The sequence below is a fragment of the Neopelma chrysocephalum genome, unplaced genomic scaffold, assembly GCF_003984885.1.
Source record: "Neopelma chrysocephalum unplaced genomic scaffold, ASM398488v2 Primary Assembly neopelma1_62, whole genome shotgun sequence".
NCBI classification, from domain to species: domain Eukaryota; kingdom Metazoa; phylum Chordata; class Aves; order Passeriformes; family Pipridae; genus Neopelma; species Neopelma chrysocephalum.
The window spans coordinates 9,073,683-9,086,139 of record NW_020897719.1 but is presented as its reverse complement, the minus strand read 5'-3'; the positions used below and the strand labels follow the sequence as shown (position 1 = coordinate 9,086,139).

Genomic DNA, 12,457 nt, shown 5'->3' with positions numbered 1-12,457 from the left:
AGCTCTTACGTTATTTAAACATTTCTCAATATTAGCCTGTTGGTTTGTTCAGTAGAGGGAAAAAATATCTTGGAGGAAACTTGCCCCCCTCCCCAGAGTGTTCCCAAGGGAATAGCAAGGCTGTGAGGATGCAGCACGTAAGGCAGTGGTGTGAACAGCTGCTCTTACTGAATGTTGGTGCTGTGAAGGCAGGTTTACGCAGTGCACAGAAGGATTAGAGTATGAACCACTCACCTTTTCCCCAGTCACTACCAGGGTATAGCCATCATCTGCTAATGAATTCTTGACAACAACTTGGGGAGAGACAGGGTGGGAGTCTAGCTGAAAGCTGACATGTGGAGCTGTGGGTTCTGAACGGGAAACCACTATCTAAGAAAGAGAGAAATTTTGAAAATCAGCAGGCAGCATGTGACATAAATGCATGCTGCTCAGCAGTCTCACGTTCTCTGCTTGCATTAATTACTTTGCATTACATTGCATAATATTTTGCATAATGTTCCATCATGATCTGATTAAAGCGCTATAAAATCTACTTTATTTAATACAGCAAAATCATGGCTGTTGGAGGATCCTCCAAATACACCATATTTATTAAAATGTGAAGGAGTCATTGCATGTTTCCTAGTCCTTTAATTTCAGTCACCATAAAAAATGAAGATGGTTCATTTAATCAGTCCTGTACACTTAAGAATGAAGAATTTTATCTACAACATCTATTTAAAAAAATCTTAAAACTCCAGGTCTTCAGAAGTCCGATATATTTCCATTTATTCTCACTTTGGTTCTTTAGCTTGAAAAGCAAACTTTAACCTGTGTCAACAGTCTTGCTGCATGTGGGGCCATTAGAATGCAAAGCTATGGCAGGCGCAGATTGTCGCTGTGGGCAGAGCCACAAGTACACAGAGCTTGATTCCCAGAGCTGGCGACATGGCTATTGCTCAGACAAGCTCCTTGCAAGATGTGGCTGGGCACCTAGGCCCCCACCAGGTGTCCAGGACAGAGCATTCAAAGCACTTCTTAAATGACAGGGAATGCTGGAGGGTCCTTTAGGAGATGCTCCAAAACAGGAGCCTAACTTAGTTGTTCTGAAGACCCTTTGCAAAAGCCTTTCCTCTCTCTCCCTCTTCTCTAGATTCTAGGAGATCTTAGGGAGATTAGTCACACAAGTATGAAATTTCCCCATGGTCATCTCTCTGCATCTTGAATTACCTAAATACTTCTGAGAATCTGGATCTATTTCTGCAAACACACGCCTAACTTTACTACTGTAACTTTGTTGACTTTAACGGGATGAGTCATGGCTGTTAAGCAGAGGCATAAAGCATCTGCAGATCAGTGTAGATATTTGATAGTGAGATTTTATAGGCTTGGGCCTGCAATCCAGAAGGGTGTACACCCAAATGTGATAGCATCGGGCAACAAAGGCAGAGGATTGTTTACATGAGGGAAGATCATGTTCGTGTTTCAAAAGCTCATCACGTGTAGTTTACTTAAGGAATTTAGATAATGAACATTTGCTGAGAAGTTAGGATTCAATAGGGTTCATTATTTAAAAAGATTGAAGCCATTTTGGAAATAACTTGTATGTCAAATGTTTCATTTTTCACTATAATGAATCTTTTCTTCTGACTCCAAAGGCAGGATCAGAACAGCCAGGACATTGACTTACACGATTTCACTGGCTTTTTGCACTGCCAAAGTCTTTCACCAAGATGGCTGACTCCAAAACTAGACTTAGAGACTCTGTAATTATAGCTGATTTTTTTTGTAATTCAAGACTCAAATAAAATATATGAGCAGTTAATTCATGGCGATAAGTGCTCCACATCCCAGAGGTATTTATAGTTTGGGGTTACAAGAGGCTTTTTTTCCTTTAAACTGGCTTTGTTACAGACTTTCCTATGGATTTGTTTCACAGCACAGAAAGTGCAGCTTCTAGAAATCAATAAGGTATGATCATTTTTGGTGACACAGAAGTATGGTCTCTGACTCAGTGTAACAGGGCATGAGCTCTGTTTTCTATCCAGGACAATGAAAAATAGAACTGACTGAAAAGCTGCATGAAAAAGCTTGATTAACGTTGGCATTATGGGGAGAGGTAGCACCACAGCTGCAAATACCTTTTTAGTTGATCATTAGCTATGTCTCATCTCAAATACCCACTGCTGTAAAATGCTAAGAATTCTTTTCTATCATTAATCCAGGCTTCCTCTTATTGCCAAGCATTCTTTCTGATTGAGCCACAGTGTTAACCCTTTAAACACATCTGCATTCCAGCCTCACAGCAATACATGAAAATTAGGATTCCATCTCTACAATCTTAGAAAAATTACTTGGTACTCACCGACTCTTATTTTACTGAGGCTGATACTCAAATCACCTGCTCAAATCCCAAGTGAGTAGACTTTGACCTCATGACATACAGGGAGCTCAAATTACATTTCCTACCTCATTTGGGACCACAGAATAAAAGTTTGGATTTTGCTTAGAACTAATCTACCAGCCTACAGTACCGCCTTAACAGAGAGTAGATGAAAAAATGCTCTTTTTTATGTATATAAAAGCATGGATTTTGTACACATCAGCCCAATCCTTGAAATTCTATCTTACCCTTATCCAACAGAATCCTGAAAAAAAAGGCAATTTGAAGGCAGCTTCTACAGCAGAAACAAGAGGCTACTTAGGACTCCAGTGTCACTCTCATAAACCTCTGATTTTTATGGCTTGGGACTGGGCTGGTATGCGTGCAGTGTAACTTTAATTGCCATGAACACACCACCATACAGGGCTACTTCTGCCATGGAATGGCAAATGGTTCAGTACTACAGAAGGACTTCTCTCTTTGCAAAAACTATGAAGTCCTGGAGTTTTTTGGGGTATCTTTCTTTTGAGGGGGGGCAGTGGTGATATTGTATTGTGGGGTTTTTTTTACATTTTAATAATTTATTAACCAAGCATTTCTTCAGAGCATAAGAGAAAAAAAAGCATATCTACGTGCCTGCACTCCAGCAGTTAGGAGAAAGGGAAGGCCTTACACAGATAAGTAATTAACTAAAGGAGAATAAACAGACATTAGCAGTAAAGTCAGTGCTTGCAATAGTGAGAAGTAACCAGAGGTGTTCTACAAGGTGTCTATACTGGGATCCATACTGTTCAATACACTCATAAATGAGTTAGAAAAGTGGTTGAACAGTCCAAATGACAAAGTTTTCTGATGATCTGAAGGTATTCAAGTTGATAAGGATGAGGACAGACTATTAAGGATGGCAGAAGGACTTTACAAGACAGCATGTCAAGACAATAAAATGGTAGGTACAATACAACAAAGACAATAAAATGGTAGGTACAATACAACAAAGAAAATTAATTTAAAGCAGTCCATGATAGATAGTTATCTTCACTGTTTTGCAGCAGTCAAAAAATCCCAAACTGATAAAAACTTAGGAATTATTAGAAAAGGATTAGAGAACAAATCAGAAAACATCCTGCTGTCATAGAAGTTCATGGCTTGCCTGAAACTTGAAATCTCCGTGTAGTTCTGGTTGCCTCCTGCCAAAAAGAACATGTTAAAAAGGGAAAAGGTTCAGAGAAAGGAAACAAAGATGATCAAAAGGCTGTAATGAACAATGACTGAGTATGGCAGATGTGGAATCTATGAAAAAGGAATGCAGAATCATGAGTGAGTAGAGACTGATCATATACTCTTTTTCTACAACTACCTGAAAGGAGGTTGTAGCCAGGTTGAGGTTGGTATCTTCTCCTAAGGCATAGGACAAGGAGAAATGGCCTCAAGTTACACCAAGGGAGGCTTAGATTATGTATTAGGAATTTTTCACCAAAAGGGTTGTCAAGCATTGGAATAGGCTGCCCAGGAAGTGGTGGAGTCATCATCCCTGGGAGTATTTAAAAGACGTCTAGAAGCAGTACTTATAGACATTTCTTAGTTGTGGACTTGGCAGTGTTAGGTTAATGGTTGGACTTAATGATACTAGAGGTCTTTTCAATCCCAAACAATTGCATTATTCTATGATTTTACTCTAATAAAAGTATCAAATACCATCAAAAGACAAAACCGAGACTTCAGTTCAAGGCAAACGAAAGAGTACGACATCCTACCAATACATCATGACCTATGGGACTCCTTGCCAAAGGATGTGAATGCAAGAGAAATACACATTTAAAGGGAAACTTCCCAGGTACATGGAAAACGCTAAACAGACAAAACTCAATAGCTCAGGAAATCCCCGGAAAGGAGAACAGTTGGAGATCTGAAGCAGAAGGCATTAGCTATGTTGCCTGGCTCCCTAGGCATCCACTTGTCAATACTACTGGAGACAGAGCACTGAACTAGATGGACCCTTTGTTTATATACATGTGGCTCTTCTGATGTCCTTAAAAATAACTCTTCCAAGAATCACACTGAATATCAGTAACTACAATGTCAGACATCCTTCTCAAAGCAAACACAAAATTTATTTCCCTCTATTTAGAGAAAGAAAGCCAAACAATTACGTTATCTTTCATCATAGCTCAAACTATTTCCATGAAGATAACAGCAACAGTTAATTAACTAATATATTAATTAACATATTCTTTATATTGGAAGTCAGTGATCACTTAGGTTCGTCTGTGCATAATATGGCAAATTAAGACTGTAATCATTTGAGTTGAAAAACAGGATACAACAGCTTCTTTTACAAATTGTTCTGATGCTCAGTTCTGCTAGTCAGCAGTATTGAATTACAAACGTTACTGTCTAAATGCTGAAATATCTTCTGCAAAAATGAGAGACCTTCTTAAAGGAATACCATCTAAGTATCATATTGTTATTTTTTCCCTAGATGTCTGGCAGGTGTATGCCATTATCCAGCAAAGATAGGCTCAGGGTTAACTTTATTGTGCAATGCCTCAAATGCCCTGGGATATGCAGCATAACCTTGCAAAGGGCACATATGTAGCTCTCTAAATGCTGTATATCATTCTAATCCATGGAGAATATAATGGATCTCCTCTGAAGACTATAAGCTTTTCTACTCGAACTGAATATTAAAACATATGTGCTCTCAAAACATTATTCGGCACCAGGTGTTAATTTTAATTTGACTATATGGATTTTGCATTATTCAATATTTGATGCTTTTTTGCCTGGGAGAATCAAGATATATTTTTTACCACAGAAAGAACTGCTATCATAAATGTTAAAAGTTGAGCTATATATACGAAAATGTTACTTATCAAGAGTTTGCCACAGTTTTCTGTTAGCTTAAAAATTATAAAGACGGAAGAATTGCAGCTATTCACATTCCTACAGATGCCCATGTGCACAGTTTGTGCTTAGCCTTAAACAGGTCAGACTGCTAGTATCGAAAAGCCAGATGAATTGCTGGGCCACTGAGGCAGGACACTGAGGACAACTTTTGCAATGACTCCATAGGCATCCCATCACTCTTTCTTCCTCCTAGCTCTGTAGGGTTTAAAGTCCATGCTTATCTATCCCTTGACCTCCTCACACTTGTTTCAAATATGGCTTGCCATTTGCACTGTTTTGTTACAGCTATGTTTGCCTAGAGGGACAGGAACCAGATCAAAAGGAGTTCAATAAATTCAAAGGAGCACAGTCTTCTAGTACACTACAGTACAAACTGGATTTGACTGAACACACTGAAAGATGCGAAGTTCTGTATTTCTTTGCTCTGTGTCAACTCATTTTGCTGACAGGCACCATGGCTTTCAGCCTTGATTCCTGGAGTGGTGATGTCTTGCTGTTTTGCTGTTTGCAAGAGGAGAGCAATGCTGAAGGCTTGGCTCTCTTCTTGTTGAATTCTGGGACAAATTTTTCCAATCCCTGAGTGCAGTTACAAATAAAAAGCAGATGTGATTATTTTTGTCTATATTAATTTCTGTAGCATGCATTATGTTCCCTGGCATGTAATCTATGAAAGCAGCTACGGCATATACCAATTTCTCTCTTTTTGGGGAAATGAGATGTGTGTTAAAGCTTGGTGGTGGTGGTGTTTGTTTTTAATCACAAGTATTCCCGGGAAATGAGTGTGGCTATCAAGTGTTCTATCCACTCGGATGTGAAAGCCAACAGATTTGTGCTCAGTGTGTGAAAATTTCCCAAACCACTGATCTGTGAGAGCCCCATCCCTATTCTTCATCAGACAGAATCAGGGGCACCAAAAGAAATGGAAAGGCAGCAGGTTAAGGAAACCCCAAAGAAGCTCTTCATCATTCAAAGTGGAATGAAATTATTGAATTCAATGTCACAGCATACCATGGAGGACAAAACAAAAATAAATTCAAAAACCAATAAGCAATATTAAGGAGAAAGAAGTCCATAAATGACTATTAAGTGTCAAATATGGGTGCAGTTTCCAGCTCTGGGAATTTCTGGGCCACTGAGTGCCACAAGCTGGAGGGTGGTGGAAAAGGTTATCACTGTGTGCTTTTACTTGCCTCATACCTCTCCTTTATTCATCCTAGCCTCTGCCAGAACTCTGCTCCTTGAACATTTATTATCACCCCATACATCCTTTCTTCGAAAAAAATCTGGTTAAAAATACTGGCATATAACAGGTCTCCAGAATAAGGCTTACTATTAGTCTGTATTGTTTCATGGCTAACAAGTTCAGAGGGCTCCTGAGGAGGATGAGTGGCCTGTTGTCTGACATGCTGTAATCCAACGATGCCTATCTGTGCCATCATGCTTTGGTTTTTGTGCCCGAAGCCATTTTCTCTTCAGAATCTGTTCAGACATGACAGTGCATTACCATGTTTTGCTAATGCTTGGCTTCTCAGCTAGAACTGGCTCATGTCCAGCCAGATTGGACAGGACTGCAGCCAGCATTTGGCTGACAGCATCTAAGGGAGCATGTATGCCCACGGGAAGACCCTTTCCTCACCTCCAGAAGCAACAGGATGAATGTCCTACTGCACCACTCCACATGCAGCCCAGTGCAGCCTCACTGTACACTGAGTGTCACTGGTATAGTCAGAAGGATGAGATAGCCCCGCTACCAAAACTGCATCTATAGAGAGTGGTTGCCCATTGTAGCTGTAAATCGTACAGTAAAAACTCCTCTAGCCCCTTTTCCTCAAGAAGGTCACCAACAAGAAGTGTATTTAGTTGGGTGTTACCTTGGTGAGGCCAGCTTGAAGCATAGGGAGCACGTGCAGTATTCTGCTTCCAAACATAGTGTTAGGCCAAAATCCAGCCTCTGCATACATCAAGGGCATCCATCTCTTGTTCATGGTTACAAGTTTTCAGCCGTGAGCTTTTCAGAATAAATCTTGTAAAACATTCCCATACCTCACACTTCCCAGAGTATCACAAAGATTTCCCCTTCCTGAAGAACTTTGCTCTTTTCTTCTTCTCTTATAAGCCACTGTCTGAAATAATACCAAGATCCAGGCAGAAAAAACCACAAACAACTGAGCAAAAATAAAAGCTATTTTATCTCAATATATCAATATATCATGGGGTGTTTTTTTGTTTTTATTTTACAAATTATGATTTTCCAAAATATTGGCTGGTAATGAAAGTGTCTTTATCAGTTGTGAGTTGTATTCTCAGTGCAGCTTCTTTGGCTCGAGCAGAGTAAGGCTGCTTACACCAGCTGAAAATCTTATTCCTCGGCTACAGCGGTGTGACTGGGTGCTATTTTCTAATGAAGTAACCACTGTGAAATACCTGATTCACTTCGCACCCAACAGCTGTAGTTTCAGTCTGTGTTCCCAGTCACAGTCTGAAAACAAGCACAATAAGAAAGGCCAAAACAGCTGCAACTTCTCAACGGAAAAAAAAAAAAGAAGGGAGAAAAAAAGTTTGTTGTCAAGCTCCAGCTTAGGAAGGAAGTAAAGCCATTTTTCTTCTCTGTCTCATGCATGTCAGCTGTCTTAGAAAAATTATTACTGCTCTGTTTTGTAACAGAAACTCCACAATATTTCGTAAACTACAAACTCTAAGCTATTCATGGCCAAATACAGATTTAACATTTCTGATGCAGCCAAAACATACTCAGTATGTGAATGGGCTGCAGTACTCTCCAGGAGAGATCTGGAATTCACCTCGTGGCCCCAATTATCCTCCTTAAAAGAACCCATGAATCTTCTGTATTTGGACCATCCATATTGATTTAATTTTAGTTCTACATTTGGCTGAAAAAAAGTAAACATTTAGTGAAGGAGGCTGTATTTACTTTCCTGTATTAGAGCTTTCCAGAGCGATTCAAGTGAATAATTCTATTTTATCAAACTAAAAACACAAGCAGAATAACAACGGGTTGGATAAAACATTCCTTGGTTCGATAAAACATACCTGCTTTTGCATTCTGAATATTACTGGTTCTTTAGAAGACTTTTTTAAAATAAGTGAAATGTGGACTATGTTCATTAACAGAGTCATTAACAGAGTTTTGATGGGTAATGCTATAAGCTTTGGTGGAATCACTTTCAAAGCTAGGAACTATTAATTCTGATATATTTCAAAATACATCAAAACCCCAGAATCTGGTAGCCATCACCTACAGGAGGAAAAACATACATGTTAAATCTGCTGAATTTTTCAGCAATGCTGTGTCATGTTGTAAAGAGATAAAAATGGATGGAGATAGAAATAAAGTTGGAGATGAGAGGAGTGTAGGAAGACAGAAAGTGATGAGCAGAAGAAATCCAAAAGGAGATGGAAAAGTGGCAAGAAAGAGGAAAGAAAGAAGAGACAGAGAATTAAGTGGATGGCTGCTGATAATGGGGGAATATGAGAAACATTTTCCAAAAAATTTCTCTCAGGTTGAGGATCAGTAGCTTGCTGCTGCACCTTCTGGCTCCCACAGCACAGACTTGGAGCTTCACTTCAATTTAGGTGACACAATTACTACATTTTAAAGATTTCCCCCCCCCACTAAGCATTTCTTAACAACAAAAGGAAACCCTAAATTAATACAGAAAAATGTGATTTAAACATTCATTACTTTCACCAAGCTGTTCCATATTTGGGCACTGCAGGGTGCAGTTGTCAGAGACAGAGGTACTGTACCACTATTTCTTTTAATCTCATGGATGGCTGCTAGTACTGAAATTTATGTCAGAAACTAAATTGTCTAAATATAGTAAGGTTTGGAATTTCAAAGAAGATACAAGATGAACTGGGTGCACTGGAACGGCTGAGCTGATTTTCTAATTTTAGAAACCTATATGAATATTTTTTTCTTTTGCTTTTAACTAGTTGGCATGAAAATATGTTCTCAAGATACTAACACAATACAACCAGTGTTAAAACGGGTTCCCTGATAGGTAGAATTCTGTAACTAATTTTCTCTGAAAGCATGCCTGTGTCTGAAAGGATATAGTCAGCTCTGAACAGCTACAAGTTACAAGGGGAGTGCAGAAAATTCAGTATTTGCTTGTACAAAGAGCTAAAAATATGAGTGCAAATGACTGTGCAAAAGTGAGATGCGTAATAAGCGAACAGCTGAGGATTCTTTGCAATAAGTTCCAGTAGATTTGTGAATGAAACAAAAAAGAACATAATTACATTTCTTTGCTAAAAATCTGTGGAAGCATTTGGGGATATCTTTTTGGTAAATTAAGTCATTGTTAGACAATCCTGATTTTTTTAAAACCCATTTCACTTAAGTAATGGTCATATAATAGCTCAATTTTTAACGATCTCAATCTCATTGCAGCTAATAGCTATATTTCCATAGAAACACCACAAATCTGCTTTAGTTGAGCATTTAGTAATGATCATGTTTGAAATCACTTCCTAGATAACTATTAGGAAAAAAAAATGAACAAAAAAATGTAAGAGAATATTAAATTCTGGAAAAATCCGTGTCTGCTGTATCCTACAGATCAGGTATCACTTCCAAAATCACTTAAAGGCAAAACAAATACTAACATTTTTATTTGGAGGTGGCATCATCAAAGGTAGTCAGTCTGCTTATTCTCTGCTGGTTGCACCCAACACTCAAAGAAAGTGTTCCTACTTACTACAATATGAGCCCAATGCTGACTTCCCCCTGTAGCTCAAGCCAATCTGATTCAATGATGAGAATATTTCTGCTAATGGCCATGTGCAGCTTACACAATAGCCTTTTCTTTTGATCTGTAACTGAACGTGGAATGGGAAATGTATTCTGGAAATATTTAATTGTTCTCTGAGTTGTGCAAACATCTGAATGAAGTGTGTGGTGCAGGACTTGAATGAATAATTTAAAGAACATTATAAATAAGAATAATGCTCCCTTGTGCTTTCTACCAAACCTTCCTAAAAGCTTTGTGACAGCCCAGAAGAAATGCTGTGAGTAAGAGTAGTTGTTATTAACTGTATTTTGTAGTAAGGAAATTACTTCAGAAAGGTTAAACAAATTGATGTTTGCTCTGTGAATCAGTATCTGCTTTTAAAAACAGAGCATAGTTTGGACCTGTGCTCAGTGTGTAGCTCTTAGCACTTGCCTTTCCTGCGCAAAAGACAAACTGCAGCTTAAAGTTACCAAGGTCATCATGGGAAGTGCAGGAAAAACTGGCAGATTTGTCACTGAAGGTTTTGTTAAATCCCTCTCTTTTCGGGGAAAAGAGAAGTATGGTTTTCCCCACTTTTTCATCTGTTCTTTGTGGCAAATCACTTTGACCTCCTTCCCTGTAGAAGCATGACAGAATTTGCATTATACTGCAGGCTGTGTCCAGCCTGTGCAGAAGACTGAAGGTACAGGATTCCCTTTATCCAGACAGGGTGCATATACTGGGGACAATATGTAACTCTATTTACTGCATGTGGTAAGGACAGAAAATGAGGGGAAGGAAGACAAGAAAGGAGAGGCTTGTTTTCCTGAAAGGTTACATGTGCCCAAGTGTTTTCTAATGGAAGGTTATGGGAAATGGGAAAACTGGAATGACATAGCAACTAATGGCCTTCACATCAGGTTTCAGTTAATGACGGTTAGGTGACAACACTACCAACTTTGATGACTCTCCGTAGCCTACAGAGCAAGAAGGGCCAAAGACTGCCAATACATCAGGAAGCCCACAAGAAGACAAATAATAATGGCAAATTAAAAGAACACGGGTCCTTGGGTGCAAGAAGGATCCAGTTTGAGATGCACATCCAGGCTGGACTTTGTGGCAGCTGGAGAAGTCAAACACTCCAAGGAGGTTACTGCAGGATGACAGTGCTTGAAATAAGATGGGTGTATAGAGGGAGCCCCTGGTGATTTCAAAGTATTTTGTCTTTGTCTTCTGGTGTTTAATTTTGACTGCCAAGTTTTTAAATGGCTTGCCTCTATGGGTTCCATTTATTTCCTTAGGTGCCTACAAAGAAGTTGTGTAGTATAATGTACCTGTCTAGATTATTTAAGTACTCACTGGACAGAGACAGACTACTCAGCAGGGTGATTTACCATTTTTTATGGAAAACGTCTTTTAGGACAGGAAGAACTGTTGTCCAAAAGAACAGAGTGAGATGGGAGTGAGCAAGAGCCTGAAAATCTAAGACGCATTCAGAGAAACTTGAAAGTAGGTGGAAAAGGAGCTAATCTCAATTCTACAGCTGTGAGTCATAGGCTATGGGTATAAAAGCAAGGAATTTGGTGCCAGAGGAGTGGATCAGTATATAGAAACAACTAATGCTGAGGCTCCTGCTTCTACGGTATAAGCTGTCTTGGCATTTTACATTGAATAGGTTTAATCTGATCCTCTAGAGCAAAGGACCCATATGAAGTGTATTTCTGAAGCTGTTTGAACCTTTCTACCCCAGCTGGGGTTGGAGCATATTTGATATGTATCCAAAACAGAGCTTTCAGTTCAGTTTTCTTTGAAAGAACTCTTGTTCATATGAACCAAAACTGCTCTGTGAACTGAGCCAGCTGGACTAAGTGGAGATCATGGTAAAATTTGCTCCACAACCACTGCTTCAAACCACAAAATCCAGGTAAACACTTAAAATGCTGAGTGTTCCATTAGGCTATTTGTTTATATTCCAGAAGTTGTATTTTATTTGGTAATTTCAATTTGCTAATGCCCTGTTAAACTGGGGGTAATAATGCTTCTCACTTTTCACCATCCTGCTCAAGTCCACTATGATTTCTTTATTGTGAAGTTAGTGTAGTAGTATTTACCTGCATGAAGCGGCCCTCTGAAGTTCCCAGATTAGCAATGGTAAGGTTCTGTTTGGTGAAGACAGATATCGAAGTCAGCAGGACACTGTTGAACTGGCCCATGAACAAGTCAACCCTCTGCAGAGGAGTCGTAACTTCTAAGCGATATTCATCATCTTGTGCTCTGCAGTATGAAGCATTTCTTGAAAAAGCCTGTTTGAAAATGAAGTACAGATGAGTACTGTCTCTGTCTTTACAAGAAGTAACAGATCTTTGTCAGAATGAAGTCATTTAACATAAATGCACTTGACCAAAAGGATTTTAAAATGTTTCAAACTTAATTGCTTCATCAGTTATGATGT

General features: G+C 39.0%; 1 protein-coding gene across 1 annotated transcript in view; it reads right to left on the bottom strand.

Annotated features, from left to right (window-relative positions):
• MET (MET proto-oncogene, receptor tyrosine kinase) overlaps window positions 1–12,457 on the bottom strand; it is a 70,832-nt gene that overhangs the window by 42,423 nt on the left and 15,952 nt on the right. The window contains exons 3-4 of the mRNA XM_027682188.1: window positions 12,117–12,308; window positions 235–369 (exon numbers count right to left, since the gene is read on the bottom strand). Of these exons, the coding sequence (XP_027537989.1) occupies window positions 235–369; window positions 12,117–12,308 (327 nt within the window). The remainder of the gene's footprint in view (window positions 1–234; window positions 370–12,116; window positions 12,309–12,457) is intronic.